The sequence below is a fragment of the Colobus angolensis genome, unplaced genomic scaffold (assembly GCF_000951035.1).
Source record: "Colobus angolensis palliatus isolate OR3802 unplaced genomic scaffold, Cang.pa_1.0 Scaffold362, whole genome shotgun sequence".
Taxonomy (NCBI): domain Eukaryota; kingdom Metazoa; phylum Chordata; class Mammalia; order Primates; family Cercopithecidae; genus Colobus; species Colobus angolensis.
In genome coordinates, this window is record NW_012116955.1 from 831,422 (window position 1) to 852,596 (window position 21,175).

Consider the following 21,175-nt stretch of genomic DNA (forward strand, 5'->3'; position numbering starts at 1 on the left):
GACCCCAAGAGAGGATCCTTGGATCTTGTGCAAGAAAGAATTCAGGATGAGTCCACAGTGCAAAGTAAAGCAAGTTTATTAAGAAAGTAAAGTAGTGAAAGTACAGCTACTCTATAGGACAGAGTAGAGAGCTCCTGAGAGTGAGAGGAGGAACGCATCCACCCTAGGTAAAATGCTTGTATACATGTGGAGATGTGCTCTGCTACAAGGGTTTGTGATAAAGGATTAATTTTCTTAATTACTACATTTTGCAAGAATCAATATCATTATCTTTGAAGCAGAATTAGGAATGCTTTTGTTCTCCAGGTATCAGGATATCTGGACACTCCCAAGTCTGGGTCTATTTAGTGGGTACTATTAATTTGTTCTCTTAACCACAAACATCTAGAGGCTAGGAATGCCTGACTTTCTGGGAATTCGGCCCAGCAGGTCCCAGCCTCATTTTCCTAGCCCGCTCTCAAAATGGAGTCACTCTGGTTCGAATGCCTCTGTCAGTAGGGATATTCTAATGGTATCACAAGATAGAACCCAGCTGAGAGACTTTCATTTTTCATGTTTCCATATTATTGGCTCCTGGAATTAGGGAACATACTAGTTCCTTAATAAGAAACTTTGTTATTTCTGGACAGTTCTCTGATATAGATTCATGGTCTATTAATTCAAATATAAGCAACAGCCTGATAGGTTTCATATGATTTCTCTCCTTTGTATAGTTTTGTATTTTCTTTTGTAGACTTTGCATACTGTGGGGATTGGGTAAATATTGAAGATTTCTTAAGGGTCATTTTTGTCATTCATTAAATACTTTTTAATTAAGCATTTTATTATGAAAAAATTTCAGACTTAACAAAAAAGTTGCAAGTGTGATGCAGTGAATTCCATAAATTCTTCAACTGCCTGGATTCATCCATTGTTGACATAGTTATCATTATATTTTAATGAAACCATTTTTTCTCCACTATTATTTTTTATACTTCTTTACTTTTTTTTAGCAGTTGCTCTAAGAGTTTATGATATACATTTCTAATTTATCAGTCTACTTTCAAATAATAGACTGTTTCACATGTAGTATAATAACCTTTTAACAATATACTTCCATTTCCCTTTTTTGTGCTTTATGCTGCTGTTGTTACTGATTTTACTTCTATATAAGCTCTAAATCTCACAGTATGTTACTGTTTTTGCTTTATAGTTACTTATCTTTCAAAGAGATAAAATTTTAAAAAATTATCTTTTATATGTACCCACATTTTACCATTTTCTGTGCTTGTTATTCCTTTTTGTTGATCCAGATTTCTGCTGAAGAACTTCCTTTAACTTTTTTTTTTTTTTTTTTTAAAGACAGAGTCTCGCTCTGTTGCCAGGCTGGAGTGCAGTGGCACAATCTCGGTTCACTGCAACCATCGCCTCTCCGGCTCAAGCGATTCTCCTGCCTTAGCCTCCTGATAGCTGGGAGTACAGGCGTGTGCCACCACGCCCGGCTAATTTTTTGTATTTTTAGTAGAGGTGGGGTTTTACCATATTAGCCAGGATGATCTTGATCTCCTGACCTTGTGATCCGCCCGCCTTGGCCTCCCAAAGTGCTGGGATTACAGGTGTGAGCCAGCGCGCCAAGCCCTTTTCACATTTTTTTATAGTGCAGATCTCTTGGCAATGAATTTCGTCACTTTTATTTTCTGAAATGTCTTTATTTTGCCTTCATTTTAAAGATATATTGTTATTGGGCATACATTTCTAGATTGATAGTGTTCTTTTTCCCATCAGTTTAAATATGTCACTCTATCTTCTAGTTTGCATAGATGAAAACTCTGCCATCATTCTTTTTTTTCCGTAGTATGTGTCTTAGTTCATTTTATGTTGCTATAAAGGAATGCCTGAGGCTGGGTAATTTATAAAGAAAAAAGGTTTATTTGGCTCATGATTCTTGATGGCTTGAAAGTTTAAAATTGGGCATCTGGGCCGGGCGCGGTGGCTCATGCCTGTAATCCCAGCACTTTGGGAGGCCGAGGCGGGCGGATCACGAGATCAGGAGATCGAGACCATCCTGGCTAACATGGTGAAACCCCATCTCTACTAAAAAAAAAAAAAAATACAAAAAATTAGCTGGATGTGGTGACAGGCGCCTGTAGTCCCAGCTACTTGGGAGGCTGAGGCAGGAGAATGGTGTGAACCCGGGAGGCAGAGCTTGCAGTGAGCAGAGACCATGCGCCACTGCACTCCAGCCTAGGCGACAGAGCGAGACTCTGTCTCAAAAACAAATTGGGCATCTGCATCTGGTGAGGGTCTCACGGTGGAAGGTGAAAGGGAGCCAGTGTGTACAAAGATTACATGGCAAGAGAAGGGGAAGGGCAGGAGTGGGTGGGTGGGGGAGGATGTGCCAGGCTCCTTTTAGCAATCGGCTTTCACAGGAACTAACAGAGTATGAACTCACTCCCCACAAAGGAGGGCATTAATGTGTTCAAGAGAGATCTACCCCGAGGAACCAAACCCCTCCCATTAGGCCTCACCTCCAACACTGGGGATCAAATTTCAACATGAAGTTTGGAGGGGACAGATATCTAAATCACAGCAGCATGTAAGATTTCTTTTTTCTCTGACTGCCTTTAAGACTTTCTTTTAGGTTTTTAGGAGTTCGACTATGATATGGTTTTCCCAGTATTTTTGCTGCTTGGGGTTCTCCAAATTAAATTTGGGAAATTTTCAGCCATTATCTCTTCAAATATTTCTTTTGCATCTTCCTCTGGGATTTCAATTATGAACATGTTAACCTGTGTTGTCCCAGGGTTCTTAGATGCATCATTATATTTTCTCACTCTTTCCTCTTTTGTTTATGTTTGAATACATTTTATCAATCTTTCTTTAAATTTTCGGAGTCTTTCCTCTATTTCCAGTCTGCCAGTAAGCCCATTAGAGAAATTCTTCATTCTAATATCATATCTTTCAATTTGGTATTTCCTTTAGATTTTGTTTTATGGTTCTCATCTCTCTGCTGGAAATTTCTCATCTGTTAGATGTCATCCACATTTTCCACTAGATTTAAAAAAATCAATCACAGGTATTTTGACATGCCTGTCTAATAGTTCCAACACATTCTGGTTGTGTTGCTGTTTTCTCTTTTGACAGTGAGTTGTTTTATCTTTTAAAAAAGATGTGTTTTGTAATTTTTGATTGAATGTCACATATTACATATAGAGGAATAGTAGTATTTACACTCAGACATGTAGTACATTTTTTTTTTTTCCTGGCATGTAGTTAGGTTAAGTCAATCTGGTAAGTAGTTGAGCTAGATTTGGAGTGTATTTTGCTGTTGTTACCATCAGTGTACCATAGACCTCAAATTCCTCCAGTGGTGGGCCACTGCTACCTTGCTTTTAATTCAGGGCCTGTAATGCGAGAGGTTTTTTTTCCCCATTGTTCTTGTTCTATTCTTGGCTGACACCTTACCCTATATATCGTTGTAGGATCTTTCTCCATTGCTCTTGCCCCTCTCCAAAAGGCAGATGCTGTTATTTATTACTTGCTGTAAGACTTGTAGTAGGGGCAGTAGGGGTTTTGCAGTTTTCCTGTTTCAGCCTCAGTCTTAGACAGGTTTTATGCATCTGAGCCCCAGGGGCTGAGCTTTCTTATTGCTTCTGTACTTCCCCAAGGGCAGATAACCCCTGCATCCTACTCAGTGCAGCATCTAGAATGCAGACAGGTTTCATACCTCTTCCCTTTGTGGCAGCTGGACTTTGCCTTGTATCAGGCAGGGAGGGCAGGGCAAGCTGTCTAGGATGTGAGCAGTTTCCCTGTCTCTTTTCCAGTGCAGGAGTATCACTGTTTTGTATTCATACCAAATCTGGGTATGAGTACATTTTCTGTTCTTTCCCAGTATTTTGCTAGGATTTGCCTAGTGTCAGTGCAGGATAACGGAAAGTGTGTGTTTCTACTCTTTCCAGCAGCAGTTAGTCTTTGCCTCCTGTCAGTACAAGACCAGGGGTGGGAGGCTTTATTGCCCCTTCCCATCAATAGATGGCTTTTGCCTCAAGATTGGATCTGTGGTGTGGATGAAATTTTCCCTTTACACTGGCAGTAGCTCTTTAACACCTTGTACTCCTCTAGGCCTTAAGTGTGGATGGACTTTTCTTTGTACTCTTGCTACTACCCTCCAGTCTTGTTGCAGGTATTACACAGCTGTGCTACCAGTGGGCCTTTCTCAGGTCTGCTTTGCCTGTAGTATTTCTCATGAGCATCTCAAGAGGTGAAAGATTATGAAAAAAGAGTTGGCAAGTGGGGACAGAATCCCCTTGTGTATGAGATTCTCAGGGATTCTAAATTGGCTCTAGTGCATATTTGGCCCTTAAAGTTTGTTAAAATTTCAGTTGTTTTATGGTGACGTCTCATTTTTCTGTGGTCTGCTGAAGCTGAAATGGTTCATGTGCTTCATCTCCTCAGAGGGGCGTGTCACCCTTTGGAATTTAGATCATCTGGCTGCCTTATGACCTCACCTCTCTGATGGGCTCAAAATTTTATGATTTTTAATGAATTGTCTGCCTTTTTGTTAAGAGTGAGAGCAGTGTTTTCTTGTAGCTTTCTACTTTTTTCTCACTTTTTAAATTTTAATTTTTTATTGACACACAATTGTACATATTTATGGGCTACCATTATGTCATCTTAGTGCATGTGTACATTGTGTAACGATCAAATCAGGGTATTTAGCTATTGATCACCTCAAATATTGATCATTTTTTGTGATGGGAACATACAGTCTACTTCTTAAGTTTATTTTATTTTATTTATTTATTTATTTTTTTGAGATGGAGTCTTGTGCTGTCTCCCAGGCTGGAGTGCAGTGGCACAATCTCGGGTCACTGCAAGCTCCACTTCCCAGGTTCACGCCATTCTCCTGCCTCAGCCTCCCGAGTAGCTAGGACTACAGGTGCCTGCAATGGTCGCGATCTCCTGACCTCGTGATCCGCCCGCCTTGGCCTTTCAAGGTGCTGGGATTATAGGCGTGAGCCACCGTGCCCCAAGTTTATTTTATCTTAATGAATCTTTGCAGCTGACTTGTTTTGGAAAATAGGAAATAGCCAAGAACAGAAGGACTCATTGGCTTTAATTTTTTTTCCATCCAAGTGACTAAAAGCAAAGGTAGTTAAGTGCTGCTGTCACTGTTAAACCTAAGGCATAGACAGTCAGGAAAATGAACCCACGGAGTTGAAAAGACATGGAGGAAGGCAGGGAAACTGATCTGTTTGTTAAGATAATACTTGTGTAGTATTGATGTAAGTTGTAAATCTGATATAATTATTGTAAATGTGGCTATTGCTAATGACTTCTAGTCTGCCTAGGAGAAGTTTATAAGTTTTTTTCAGAACATTTGAGTGTAACTGATTGCTTAGATTGCTGATTGATTTTTTATGCTTTTACTGGTCAATTTCCTTTCAGTTAAATGTCAGGTCTCTTTTTCATAGTGCTAATAATGTCACATAAGATGATCTTTGATAATTATGCCTAGCCTTCTGAAGTGCTTAGAGACCTTTATCACATTCTATTTGTTAAGGAGGTAGCTATTTAAAAATATTTTTCCTCCTGCATTGGCATCAATGTTGGACTGGTCTACTCTCACTAAGAAGACTCCTACAGTTATCTGCAAATAAGTGTCCTGGGAGCTGTTTAGGAATGGGTGGTAGTGGTAGGAGGTGGATCATAATGTTTTGACATGTAGACTTTTTGCTTCTTGTTTTTAGTTTATTCCCCTTCCTCGCTTCAAGTATGTCTGTTCCCCTGAGTGTAATGTCTCTCTGGTTTATCTTCTCCAGAGAGCACACCTACACTTCTCACAGGGTTGGGTAGGAGGGTTGTTGCGTGGTTATATGGGATATGCCAGAGAGGATTTGGGGATTATACTACCTTTTTTTCTTTCTTGCTTGCTTGCTTTTTTTCTTTAGAAACAGGGTCTTGCTCTGTTACCCAGGCTGGAGTGCAGTGGTACAGTACTAGCTCACTGCAGCCTCAAACTCCTGAGCTCAAGTGATCTTCCCGCCTCAGCCTCCTGAGTAGCTGGGACTACAGGTGCATGCCACCATGCCTGGCCAATTTTTAAATTTTTTATGGAGATAGTGTCTTGCTTTGTTGCCCAGGATGGTCTCGAATTTGTGTCCTCAAGCAGTCCGCCACTCCTTAGTCTCACTGAGTGCTGGGATTACCAGGCGTGAGCCATAACACCCAGTCTCATACTGCTTCTTATATTGAATTTGATACCTTCCTACACTATGACTTTCAGAACTACTTGGAATCTCTAATTCCTGTACCTTTTGGGGTTCTGTTAACAAATCGGTTTTTATAGGAGTTCCTCTCCACCTTATACATAAGCTTTATTTTCATCTTTCTTCATTCTTCTAAGTATGTTATTACTCATCCATTTGGTTTTCAGGCTTCCAGAACTTAGTTGCTATCATCTCTTCTGATTTCTGTAGCTCTGTGATTTTACATCTTATTTATCATTTACAGTCATTTTAGAAAGTTTTCAGGCGTGTGGGAAACAAATTAATGCTTTTAATTCAGAAGCCCTAAATTCTCTATTGTCCTAACAGCTTTTAAACCTTTCTAGTTACCATTCTTGAGTATACTGAGACCACATTTACTTTAAATTATTATAAAATCAATTTATCTTTCATTAATTTATTTTCCATTTTGTCTTCATTGAAGTTGGCAAGTTTTATTGCCAAGCGTTCTAAAATAATATGTAGAGTTTCAGTGGTTATAGTTGATTATCTCCTATTAGACCAAGACTCCAGGAAATGCCAACTATAAACTCAGACAAAATATTTTAAAATCCTCTCTAAAGATACTGGTGCATAACCAAAAGCAGACAGAAACTAGAGGGTAACAGTCATCTATATATAGAAGAAGGGATGTCACTGTGTGGGTTTCCCATTTTTTATGGCATTGAACTTGAGGTTATGTGTGTGTTGGTGCTGTGAAGGTGAAAACTCAGGTGGAGACTCAAAGTCTTACTGGCTTGAATAACTAGATGTCAGAAGTTGGGGCATCTGCAGTAACTGGAAAATGAGGGAGAAAATCCAGAAAAAGATTCAGAGAAGGGTATAAACTGTATAAATCTTGTATACGGGACAGACTCTAAGCTACCTGAAGGCTAAAAACATTGAACAGAGGCTTCATTTTTCACCCCAGCAAAGGGTAAACAGTTTGGAGTTGTGTCCAGTCAAGTTAATTGCCTACTAAAACAGTCAATAATCTTTGCAGGAATATTACAGAATCCAAAGTTTCTACAACATATTTATAGGGTCAGAATATAATCCAAAGTTACCAGATGTACTCAAGAGAAAAGGCAGTTATTGGAGTCTGACTCTGAGATGATCCAGATGTTGAACTTAGTTCGCAAGTATTTTAAAGCACTATTTATAACTGTGCTAAGTAAGTTAAAGAATATATGATATAGGCCCAGCGCAGTGGCTAATGCCTATAATCCCAGCACTTTGGGAGCCTGAGATGGGCAGATCATGAGGTCAGGAGATAGAGACCATCCTGGCTAACATGGTAAAACCCCGTCTCTACTAAAAATACAAAAAATTAGCAGGGCATGGTGGCCCACACCTGTAGTCCCAGCTACTCGGGAGGCTGCGGCAGGATAATCACTTGAGCCTGGGAGGCGGAAGTTACAGTGAGCCAAGATCGCGCCACTGCACTCCAGGCTGGGCGACAGAGTGATACTCCATCTCAAAAAACAAACAAACAAAAGAATATATGGATATAATGAATAAAAAATAGAAACTCTCAGAAGAATAGAAACTAAAAAATAGAAATCTAGAATTGAAAAATATATGAAGTAACATATTTGTTGAATGATCTTAATAGCAGATTGGAGGTAACATAGAAAAGACTTAATGAACTTGCAGATAGATGAATAGAAATGTCTATCTGAAGAACAGACAGGAAAATTATCAGAAATAAAATGAACAGGGACTAAAGGGCCTATCAGACAAAATAAAAATGTTTAATAAATGTGTCATTGGAATTCTAGAAGGAGAGGAATTAAAAAATGGGGCAGAAAAATATTTGAAGAAATAGTGGCCATATATTTTACAAATTTAGTGAGAGACATAAATTGTAAATTCAGAGGCTTAGCAAATCTAAACATAATCAATACAAAGAAAATAACATCTAGGCACATCCTATTTAAAAGTGCTAAAAGCTAACAAATAAGGAGAAAGTCTTGAAAGCTGCCAGAGAAAACACAGTAGGAAATAGTAAAAACGACTGCTGAAGAAAAAGTAACAGCATCAACCCTGAATTCTATACCTGTACGGAGACAGAATTCTTTAAGGATAAAGATGAAGTAAAGACTTTTTCAGGTAAACCAAAACTGGAAATTTATTACCTGTAGACCTACAATATAAGAGATGCTAAAAGAAGTTCATCAGGTTGAAAGGTAGTGATACCAGATAGAAGTTCACATATTTAGGAGGTGGTAAATATGTGAGTAAGAGAAAATACTACTTTTTGTCCTCTTAATTTTATAAAAATACATGTATAAAAATACATGACTATAAAAGTTATAACATTGTATTGTGGAGTTAAAGGATAGGAGTTAGAGAGCAGTAAATGGTTCTTACATTACATCGGAAGGCATACGATATTAACTCTTAAGTAAGCAGGTAGAAGTTGAGGATATATACTACAGTTCCTAGAACAAGCACTTAAAAAGTTATTTAAAGAGGAAGGCCAAAAAGCCAATCAATTAAATGAAATTCTAAAAAAAGTTTGGTTAACCCAAAAGAAGGCAGGGAAAGAGAAACCAAGACATATGACAGAAAACTTGGGGCTGGGAGGGAGATTAGTAAAATCTCCCGCATTAATAATTAAGTGTAAATGAATCAAGCACTCCAATTAAAACTATTTTAAATGATAGTTTATAATTAAATATAATATAATTATAATGATTATTGATAATTATCTTAATTATAGATAAGATAGAGATTATCTCTTTGTGTGCACCCATGTGTAGGTGTATTATCAAGACCTGATTACATGATGTCTATAAGAGATATACTTTAAAAACACAAATAGGCTAAAGTAAATGTTTGGGAAAAAGTATGCTATCCAGCTAGTAAGTTTTATTATTGGTTGGACTATATTAATATCTGATAAAAAGGATTATGAGGCAAAGAATCTTACCAGAGATAAAGACATTTTAAAATGATAAAAAGAGTCATTTCATTAGGAAAACTGTTTATGCCTGTAATAGCAAAGATTAAAAAGGAATGAAGCTAACATTGATAGAATTGAGGGTTAGAATTAAAATCCTCAACCACAGTTGCATATTTTAACACCTTTCCTCAGCAGTTGACAGGAAGTAATTGACAGGAAGTAATTATAGTAATGTGCAATTTCTTTACTGAACACAAGATGGCAAAGTAGTCACAGTAGTTGTAACAATCGACCTATGTATTTGAATACAGTGAAATATGCCATAATTTTATCATGTGAACACATCTTTTCCCCTCATTTATTTTATAGACAGGAAATGAACAGTGGTGAATAATTGCAAGAATGCTACAGTATACTGGCATAATATTTGGTACATACATGATAGGCATTAAATGAATTTTTGTTGAATGAATATAATGGGCTTTTGGAGTTAAATATTTGTTTGAATTTCAAAACCCAAAATTATTTTTTAATCTTATTACAGAAATACTACTTTTACTTACAGCAGTGGTTCTCAAACTTTTTGGTCTTAAAATGTCTTTACTCTTTTAAAAATTGTTGAAGACTCCAAGGGGCTATTGTTTATGGCATATCTATTGATATTTATCTTTCAAAAATTAAGAAATGTAAAGAATTTTTGAAAATAATTTTACAAATAGTGAGCCCACTGTGTTATAAATAGTACCCATGTTTATGAAAAACAAAAAAGCAGCATTGTTTTACATTTTGGCAAATATCTTTAATGTGTGGCTTTATAGATGACGACTGTATTCTCATGGCATGTTCGATACTCTATCTTATTTGTCATGTAGTATCTTGAAAATGCTACACTTGTGAAAGAATGAGAATAGAAAAAGACAAATAATATCTTAGTATCACTATGAAGAATTTTTGACCTTGAGCCACCAAAAAGGTCTTAAACTCCCTCAGGAGTCCCTAGATCGTATTTTGAGACTCTCTGACTTACAGAAGTAAACAAAGAAGAAATGAAAAAGTATTAATTAGTGGATGTGTGTGGCCTGAACCATGGTGATACAGTTCACTCCTTATTGGTGAGCTGTTATGGTTCACATGTATGGTTACCTAACCTGAAAATTTGTGGGAACTTCATCTAGAAGATAGATTAGTAGTTATAAAATGTTGCTTTAGTCTTACATTGTGCTGCCTTTAACCAAACCCTATCATGTAGAGCTGGGTGTGAGATTTAGTTGGAGCATGCTGTAATCCAGTTCTGAATTCGGTCTTCTGAGCTATTTGTGATGTGGTGATTCAGGTTCTATAGATGGCTTTTCTCTGTGGAGAGTTGGAATAGTGACTAAAAAAGAGCTCTCTGAATTTGGAGGCTCTGTCTGTTGCTGGTAAGAATGGGAAACAGTCTGGCAGTGCCTGAAAAGGTTAAATATAGAATACTTTGTGACCCACCAAATTTACTTTTAGTTATATGTACTCAAGAGAAACGAAAATATAAGTCCACACAAAAGCTTGCACATGAACATTAATAGCAACATTCTTCATGATCGCCAAAAACTGTGCCTTAGTTCATTTTCTGCTGCTTATAACAGAATACCTAAAACTGGGTAATTTATAAAGACAAGCAATTTATTTCTTACAGTTACAGAGGCTAAGTCCAGGGTCAACAGGCCACATCTTGTGAGAGCCTTCTTGCTGGTGGGGACTCCCTGCAGAATCCTGCTGCAGTATAGGGTATCCTGTGGTAAGGGGGCTGAGCATGCAAGCTTTCATAAAGCTTTTCTCTTCCTCTTTCATAAAGCCACCAGTCCTACTCCCATCAACACACTAATCCATTAATTCATGAATCTGCCCTCATGACCCAATGACTTAAAGGCCCTGCCATTCAGTACTACCACATTGGGGATTAAATTTCCACATAAACTTTAGAGGGGACAAATATTTAAACAATAGCAAAGTGGAACCAGCCCAAATGCTCGTCCACTGATAAAGAGATAAATAAAATGTGGTATATCCATAGAAGAAATACTATCCATCCAGAAAAAGAAAAAATACTGATACATGCAACATTATGGTTGAACCTTGAAGGCACTATGCTAATTGAAAGAAGTTAGTCACAAAGGCCACATATTGTATGATCCCTTTTATATGAAATTTCCAGAATATGCAAATCTATAGAGACAGAAGGTAGACTATTGGTTACCTAGGGTTAGGGAGGATGAGAGTAATGCCACCTGAGGAATGTTTCTGTGTACTGTAAAATTGTAATGTCTGTTATGTGATTAGTGTTCCCTTTATAAGGACTCATAATTCTTCACAATATCAAGAGTTACTCCCTTTTAAAGAACTAATGACCTAACGAGTCTTCTTTGTCTGTTTTATTTTTAATAATTTTTAAAATTAGATAATGAGGCCACTGTTACTAGTGTCTCTGTTGGCCTTGGCTGTTAGGAAGTTCAGGACTATATTAAATGCTCACAGTAACACTGTTAGTGAGGTTAGACAATTGGTATCCTTTCTTTTCTAATACACATTTTGTTGTGGGTTTTTAAAGTTTTTACACACACACTTTCACATTTAAGTGTTTTATTGTAGGATGCCCACAGTCTTTATCAGAGGCAATTGGAGTTAAATTAAGAACAAATAAATATGAAATGCACAAATGAAAAACTATAGGCAGTGTTTTTCAAGAGAGAAGGAATTCTTTCTGTATAAAAAGGCAATATTCGTTTCTAGGTATAAAAATGATAGCCTTCAACTGAGCTTTTAAAAAACGTGGTGAGCTACTAGGCACTGGATCTGTTCAAGCAGATGCTGCATGATCCTCTGTCTGTAAGATACTATAGAGATAAAGCCTGTACTGGATGAGGCTAAAAATTGCCTTAAAGTTGTAGTCTTTAAGACTATCATTCTGTGATTTTGAAGTATACATTTCTGACATTACAGAGTACTAAATGGTAATTTTAAAATGGGTAATTTTTATTCAGATAACTTGTTTGAGAGCTCAGAATTCCAGATATAACACAAAAGAGGTAATTTAGTATGAAAAAAATGTTAAGAACAGGTACTACCAATACATTGCCTAGGGAAACTCAGTGTAATTGTTGTTCTGAATATGTGTTTTAAATTGTGCTGCGTCTCTGCTATGATGAATTAGCTATACAGCGTACCCCTAATATTGCTAGGGGGTTTAAAAATGATTTGTTTAAACATTGGAGTATACCTTCCTAATACAACCATTGTATTTTACTTTTAATAAGTGGCTCTTCTGAACAGTTCTCAGTCAGTCCTTTTTTCTGTCTGTTCTTGGTTAGAGTTTAAAAAACAACACACACACAAAAAAAGTTTCAGCATAAAAAAGGGGATGGGTGGGTGGGTGAATGGATAGATGGATGGATGAATGGATGGATGGATGGATGGATGGATGGATGGATGGATGGATGGATAGGTAGTCTCCCTGAATCCCCCCTTTGCCAGTGAAGATCACCCATGTCAGTGATCTAAAAATACCAGTTGGATTGCGACCAAGAGTCCTTAGTTACAGTCCAGTTTTGCACCGTGGGAGATTGGTGTTTCATGAATCTGTTTAAGCCCATTTTGGCTCTTAATGTTATTATTAGGATAGGTTTTGCAGAACTCACTAAGAACCTAGTATCAATTTGAGATTGTGTCTGTTGGCCCATAATTATTATTAATTTATATTTAATGAGGAATTTGATGCTCAGATCTGTCACACCAGAGCAATTAGAGATGTGGGAATAAATTAAAATTGTGTCATTGGGAAATTTTAGATGGTTTCAAAATTAGTTTCTAAAAGCCAGGTGGAACTCATAGAAGGCTAGAACCTTGCACATGAGAGATTTGATTTCTAAAAGCCATGTATGGTACAAATAGAGTACAGGCATACCTTCTTTTGTTGTCCTTCACTTTATTGTACCTTGCAGGTAATGGACTTTTTTACAAATTGAAGATTTGTGGCAACTCTGTGTCTAACAAGTTTTTGGCACCATTTTCCCAAGAGCCTGTGCTCACTTCATGTCTCTGTGTCACACTTTGATAGTTCTTGCAAACTTTTTCATTATTATTGTATCTCTTATGATGGTCTGTGATCAGTGATCTTGATGTTACTATTGTAATAGTTTTGGAGTGCCACAAACTGAGCCCATATGAGATGGTAAACTGAATGGACAAATGTATATGTTCTCATTACTTCCCCAACTGACAATTTCTGTCTCTCCCTCTCCTTGGGCCACTCCATTCCCTGAGACCCAACAATATTGAAATTAGGACAATTAATATCCCTACATTGGCCTCTGAGTGTTCAAGTGAAGGAAGTGTTGTATATCTCTCACTTCAAATAAAAAACGAGGAATGATTAAGTTTAGTGAGAAAGGCATGTTGAAAGCTGAAAAAGGCTGAAAGCTACGCCACTAGTGCCACACAGTTAGCTGAGCTGCGAATGCAAAGGAAAAGTTGTTGAAGGAAATTAAAAGTGCTATCCCAGTAAGCATATGAATGATACAAGAAAGCAAAACAGCCTTGTTGGTGATACGGAGAAAGCTTTAGTGATGTGGATGGGTTAAACCAGCCACAACTCTCTTAAGCCAAAACCTGATTTAGAGCAGAATGCTAACTGTCTTCAATTCTAGGAAGGCTGAGAGAGGTGAGGAAGCTGTGGAAGAAAAGTTAGAAGCTAGCAAAGGTTGGTTCATGAGGTTTAAGGAAGTAAGCCACCTTCATAACATAAAAGTGCAATGTGAAGCATCGAGTGCTGATGTAGAAGCTGCTGCGAGTTATTCAGAAGATCTAGCTAAGATCAGTGATGTCGGTGAATACACGAAACAACACATGTTCCATGTAGATTAAATAGTCTTCTATTGGCTGAAGATGCCACGTAGTAATTTCACAGCTAGAGAGGGGATACCTGGCTTCAAAGCTTCAAAGGACAGTCTGACTCTCTGTTAAGGCCTAATGCAGCTGGTGACTTGAAGTCAGTGTCCATTTACCATTCCAAGAATCCTAGGGCCCTAAAGAATTATGCTAAGTCTACCCTGCCTGTGCTCTATAAATGGGACAACAAAGCTTGGATGACAGTACATCAGTGTTTATAGCATGGTTTACTGAGTATTTTAAGCTCGGTGTTGAGACCTACTGCTCATTAAAAAAGATTCTTTTCAAATTATTACTCATTGACAATGCAGCTGGTCATCCAAGAGGTCTGATAGCAGTGTACATTATGCCTTCTCTATTAAGTTGTTCTTGCATTGCTGTAAATAAATACCTGAGACTAGGTATATATAAAGAAAAAAAGTTTAATTGGCTCATGGTTCTGCAAGCTGTACAGGAAACAGTGCTGGCATCGGCTTCTTGGAGAGGTCTTAGAGAGCTTTAACTCATGACAGGAGGCAAAGCAGGAGCAGGCATATCACATAGCAAAAGCAGAAGCAAGAAAAAGAAAGAGGAGGGGTGGAGGTGCCACACACTTTTAAATGACCAGATTTGTGAGAACTATCATGAAGACAGCAGCAAGCTATGAGATATCTGCCCACATGATCCAGACACCTTCCACCAGGCCCCACCTCCAGCATTGAGGATTATGATTCAACATGAGATTTGGGCTGGGACAGATATACAAACTGTATCACCTTCTAACATGGCATGCATCCTGCAGCCCATCAATCAACGAGTCATCTTGATTTTCAAGTTTTTTTATTTAAGAAACACATTTTATAAGGCTGTGACTGCCATAGATAGTGATTCCTCTGATGGATCTGGGAAAAGTAGATTGAAAATCTTCTGGAAAAGATTCACCATTCCGGGCCATTAAGAACATTTGTGATTTATGAGGGGAGATCGAGGTATCAACATTAATAGGAGTTTGGAGGAAGGTGATTCCAACCCTCATGGGTAACTTTGAAGGGTTCCTCCTTCAGTGGAGGAAGTCACTGGAGATGTGACAGCAGCTAGAGAACTAGAATTAGAAGTGGAGCCCAAAGATGTGACTGAAATTGCTGTGTGATAAAACTTGAATGGTTGAAGAGTAGCTTCTTAGGGATGAACAAAGATCGTGGTTCTTGAGATGGAATCTACTCCTGGTGGAAGATACTGTGAACATTGCTGAAATGACAACTGAGGATTTAGAATATTACATGCACTTAGTTGGTAAAACAACAGCAGGGTTTGAGAGGATTGACATCAGTTTTGGAAGCAGTTCTACTGTGAGTAAAATTCTATCAGACAACATTGCATGCTACAGATAAATCTCTCATGAAAGGTCGAGTCAGTTGAATGGCCAGCTTTACTGCTGACTTATTTTAAGAAATTGCCACAACCACCTCAGCCTTAAGTACCCAACATGTTGATCAGTCAGCAGCCATCAACATCAAGGCAAGACCCTTCACCAGCAAACTGTTTAACTCACTTAAGGCTCAGACGATGTTAGCATTTTTATCACAGCATATTTAATAAAGGTTTGTACATTAGTGTCTTAGACATAATGTTATTACACACTTAATAGACAACAATATAGCATAAACATCTGTTATTTATTTTAGAGACAGGGCCTCACTGTTTTTCTGGCTGGAGTATAGTGGCATGATCATGGCTAACTGCAGCCTCACACTTCTGTGTTCAAGCTATCCGCCTACCTCAGCCTCCTGAGTAGCAGGGGTACTACAGGCACATTCTACCATGCCTGGATAATTTTTGTTTTTTTTTTTTGTAGAGACAGGATCTCACTAGTTTGCCCAGACTGGTCTTGAACTCCTAGCATCAAGCAATCCTCCTGCCTTGACCTCCCAAACTACTGGGATTACAGGCATAAGCCACCATGCCTGGCCTAAACATAACTTTCATATGCGCTGGGAAACCAAAACATGAGTGTAGCTTGCTTTATTTGCTTTACTGCAGTGCTCTGGAACCAAACCTGCAATATCTCTGAGGTACACCTATATAATAAAGCATGAAGAAAAAGCATAAAGTTTGTTTTTTTGTGTGTTTGTGTTTCTCTGCCACATCCAGGGGTCTAAGTTTTTAGTTGTTCGGAAATACTTCTGAAAAGGAAAAAAGGGAGATAAGAAGGAAGGAGAGAAAGAGCAAAGAAGAGGCTCTGAATCAAAAGAAGTGCACCTGTTCTGTTTTGGGGCTAGGTTTAAGTTTCATAATTAGCAAATTACTAACACAGCCGAGTGCTTTTTGATCTAATGCATCTTGGACTGAGACACAATTTAACAGTGTTAATTCCTTGTAGTAAGGGATAGACATTCCTAGCTTTTTTCATCTGGAAAGGATGGGATGCTCTTCACGTCCACAGAGTGATCCTAGCCCCTATCAGAAAGAAAGACAAGACTGTGACAGTATAAGGGTCAATGTAAAGGGCTAGCAGGTTAGCAGAGAACGTGTATGGAATGTTTTAGGCTTTATGTGCTCATCATGGATAGCTGTTTAAGCTGCTGGAAAAGCTGGTTGCTGAAACTTGTAAAATTCCGTCACAAATGATAGTGGGTTGTAGATTTCTTGTTCTTGAGAAACTGTAGCAACTCCAGTCAGGAACTGATTGTAGAGAAAGCTTGGAACTCTTGCTTGGGAGGCATCCTCTGTCTTAAAAAGCCTATTGGGAATAATTCAGATCCTAATCATTACCACTCACATTTTTGGTCTCTGGATTTTGGAGCATTAAACAATGGGAAAAAATTCTTCTAAATCTTGTGGGACTCTAGGCATATGGGGAAGGAAAAAAGAGGGAGCTTAACTAGTTTTGTTCAGACTTATTTGGAATGCTGCTGAAAGAAATTCTGTGGATTTACTTCCTTTTGTGCTTACCTTTAAGAGATTTTATAGAGAAATCTGGACTGGTTGGTTATTTTCTAAAATATCGCTGGTCAAAAAACTGCAGTACTTTTCTTGGGTCTGAAATCCAACCTCTTCTTTTCTTTCAAGATTGTTATATAGGATGAATATTTAAAGTTATCTGAGGTTATTTAAATTCATGAAAGTCATCATATAAAGAGGAAATAGTCCTGGATATTTTTTTAAAAACCAGTTGTTCTTACTGCACTTTTGTGATGTCTTTAGGGCTAGATTTGTCTAGTATCTATCTAGTTTTCAAGAATGAAAAAGCAACTTCCTTGGGAGAGCTATGCATTGAGATATTTTGTATTTGTTGTTCCCTATTCCTCTTTCTTAAAACATAAAAATAAATAACAGTTGAATAGATGAAAGAAATACTTGGAGAAGACAAAAAGATTAAAATCTGAATAATAATCTTTGAGAAGAGTTGGGCTTCCTTTTCACAGAGCTTGCCTAAGTGGTCACCATTGCTTAACCTTTGCTGAGATGATCAGAAACGTGGATTAGAACTCGATTCTTTTTTCATCAGATTCTTCTACCAGGGCAATAGTGGAAATGTTATGACTGTGTAGTAGTTACTTTTTTCTCTCTCTCTCTCTCTCTCTCTGCGTGTGTGTGTGTGTGTACTTTCAAAGACTGTATACACAGTATTTCATTTCTTTGTGTTGGGAGGCAATTTTCTTTTGCATTTCTGCACGTCTTGTGAGCAGAGGCACTGTCTTTTTGGACAATCTTTTAAAGGATATTGGCATTGTGAACAACCTTGAATGTTACTGTCTCCCTCTAGAACAAAGCACAGATTTGCTTACTCTTCTGTATAGTAAATATCTCCCTCAGGAACAAGGGCAGGCATGCTTGTAAAAGATTCAAGTTTCCTGAGCTCAAGAGTTCCTCTCCTGTAATGCAGCACATTGAGTGTGCAAGTATTACCTGGCCCTCTTCACGTAGCACTCTTGGGAATTCGGGTTCAGTGAACTGACACAAATACTTATATTCTGACTACTGCTCTTGATGTGGGTGCTAAACTCTTCTTTGTCTCTGACCTAGGAGTCTCTTGTTATCTGCTAGGACCCATGAAAGTGGCAGGTTAAGTTGTTTGCTTGCAAATATGATGAAATCTCAGATCCTTTACAGTTAATTCTTGATACTTTGAAATAACAGTGATTAATTAAATGGAATGTATTTGGAAAGATGCATTGAAACTTTTATTTATAAGTTTTACAATTTTTGAGAAGTTCATTTAGATATTTTTTCTGCTTGCTTTGATACAGGTTTCGTTTATAATGTCAGCCCTTATATGGAGTATCATCCTGGTGGAGAAGATGAACTAATGAGAGCAGCAGGATCAGATGGTACTGAACTTTTTGATCAGGTAAGGTATGCTGAAAGTAACCAAAGTATTCCAGTGGAAGAGTACTCTTAGATTTATCAGTGTGACATTTGTAGAAAGAAAGAAAATAGTTGCACAAAATCCAGATGTATTGGCTTGAATTTTGAAGTGTGGGAAGATGCTCACAAGTAGCAGCTGTTCATTTAATTTGCCCTTTGAGTTGTTAAAATTTTGGAGATATTTCAAATCTGTGTCTAGGGGTCTTAAGTGTTTGCTGCCTCCTTTGTTGGTAAGTGTTTATTCAGTCTTGATTAGTTTTGATAATGATTAGCTTATGGGAGGTAGTGACAATTGGAAGAAGGAACATTGGGATTTGCTGCTAACTTGCTGAATCACTTTAAACAAGTAACTTAGCTTCTTTTCTCTTAGTCCTTTGTCACCTAGGGATTGCTATATATTCAGCCTACTGCTCTATAGTGCATTTGCATGTCATGTAGAAAGTTAGCTGAGGATGATTAATGAATAGAAACTTATTTTTCCTAGCATGATGGCAGAGATTCTGAATAGGTTATCTCAAAAGATATTTAAATTAGTCACTTTTCCCCTTACATTTACTAAAAACTAGCATTAGCTCTTAAACTATTTAAAAGTTATACAGAATGTTGATGACTATCAGTTTGCTGACCTGTTATTCTGAGACAATAGTCTTTAGAAAGATGGAAATTTGCCTGTCTCATATATGCTTTATTTTATATTTTAATGATGATTAACCATGTTGTAATGTTGGATTTTTATCATTCAAGATAAGATGAATCAGGTTGGGTTATATTATAGCTGTTTTTTTGATAAAATATAATTTAATTTCTGTTCTTCCTATTTTCTCATCCATTTTAGGATTTGGTTTTTGACCATATTGCCAGAAATAGAATTTGTTTTATATAGTTGACCTTTGAACAATACAGGGATTAGGGGTGCCAACACCCTCACTCTCCCACGCAGTAGAAAATTCATGTATAAGTTTTGACTTCCCAAAAACTTAACTACTAACAGCCTACTATTGACCAGAAGCTCTACTTATAACATAGTCAATTAACATATATATGTATTTTATATGCCTTATATACTATATTCTTACAATAAAGTGAGCTAGAGAAAAGAAAATGCTATTAAGAAAATCATAAGGAGGAGAAAATACATTTACTATTCCTTAAGTAGAAGTGGATCATCATAAAGGTCTTCATCCTCATTTTCATCTTGAGTAGGCTGAGGAGGAGGAGGAGAAATAGGGAGGGTTGGTCTTTCTGTCGAGGTGTCAAAGGTAGAAGAAAACCCATATATAAATGGACTCGGTTGCAGTTCAAACCTGTGTTGTTCAAAGGCCCATTGTGTTTGAGAGCACTTAGGTGCATTTGCTTAAATGGCAGAATCTCATTTGTTGTTAACATTCTTCCTGGGTTGGAGAAGAGTCATGTTTACGTATTGGTCATAACAGCATTCTCTTTGGAAGGTTTTTATTGCTGTTTTAAAGCAAGTTCCCATTGTCATTAGGTATTTGCTTTCTGTCTGTCTGCCTGCCTGCTGTCTATCTGTATATCTATGAGACAGAGTCTCGCTCTGTCCCCCAGGCTGGAGTGCAGTGGCATGATCTCGGATCACTGCAACCTGCGCCTCCCAGGTTCAAGCAGTTCTCGTGTCTCAGCCTCCCGAGTAGCTGAGATTACAGGAGTGTGCCACCACGCCTGACTAATTTTTGTATTTTTAGTAGAGATGGGGTTTCGCCATGTTGACCAGGCTGGTCTTGAACTCTTGGCCTCAAGTACTCTGCCTACTTCAGCTGCCCAAAGTGCTGGGATTATAGGTGTGAGCCACCGTGCCTGGCCTGGTTTTTGTTATCTAGCAGTGCAAGCCAAATAGAAAGGTTTAGGAACATTTGCCTAAAAACTTATCTGCTATACTTTTCCCTTGACTCTGCCTTGTAACCTCCTAATGTTGAATGTACTGTGCCACAAGAAGAATTTCCAATAAAGTCTAGTCTTATTTCTGTTCCTGAGTGTTATGAGGTTATGTACACCTTATTTAAGGAAAGCTTGTTTTGGAGAATTCACAGGAAGTACTATATTGTTAAGTTTTCTAGTATTTAAAACAATATTTACTAGATTGCTAGATTCAAAAGAATTAGATTGCATTCTTCTTGGCTTTGATAAGACCAGTGATGTTTAATTATTTATGACTTACTCATCACAGAAGTAAACTAGCAATTGTAGTGACGCTTGCATTTTTTAATATGAGAATTTACTTGTGTCAGTATTTTAGCTGCACAAATAGTAAGTAATTTCCTTATTGTCCTATTTCTGTTTTTATCCCACTGCTGACCTCTTATCTTGCATTTCCAAATACCTGATAGGCAATTTGATGCCCTGTACTTCAACTCCTTATGCCTTCAAATAATATCAAGTCCTTTTCTTTCTTCTTTTTCCTTGTGTTTCCTGTTTCTTGTAATAGGGACTTGAAGCCCCTGAGAAATCTTTTTCATCTCTCCTTGTGCCCCAGTATCCAATCACTGGCCAAATCCTATGATCTGTCTTTAAACATTACACCTTTTTTTCCCTTCCCACTGCCTTAGTTCACCCTCTGTAGCAGTATTATTTTAATACTGTCTTGATATCTTTACCTTCAGTACTGATTTAGGTAACATGACAGTTAGATTAGATTTCTTTTTTTTTTATTTTTATTATACTTTAAGTTCTAGGGTACATGTGCATAGCATGCAGGTTTGTTACATATGTATACTTGTGCCATGTTGGTGTGCTGCAC

The 21,175-nt window shown here is 37.6% G+C and overlaps 1 protein-coding gene across 1 annotated transcript in view; it reads left to right on the forward strand.

The window, feature by feature from the left end:
* LOC105519935 (cytochrome b5 reductase 4) overlaps positions 1-21,175 on the forward strand; it is a 104,447-nt gene that overhangs the window by 18,630 nt on the left and 64,642 nt on the right. The window contains exon 3 of the mRNA XM_011953486.1: positions 18,303-18,403. Within this exon, the coding sequence (XP_011808876.1) occupies positions 18,303-18,403 (101 nt within the window). The remainder of the gene's footprint in view (positions 1-18,302; positions 18,404-21,175) is intronic.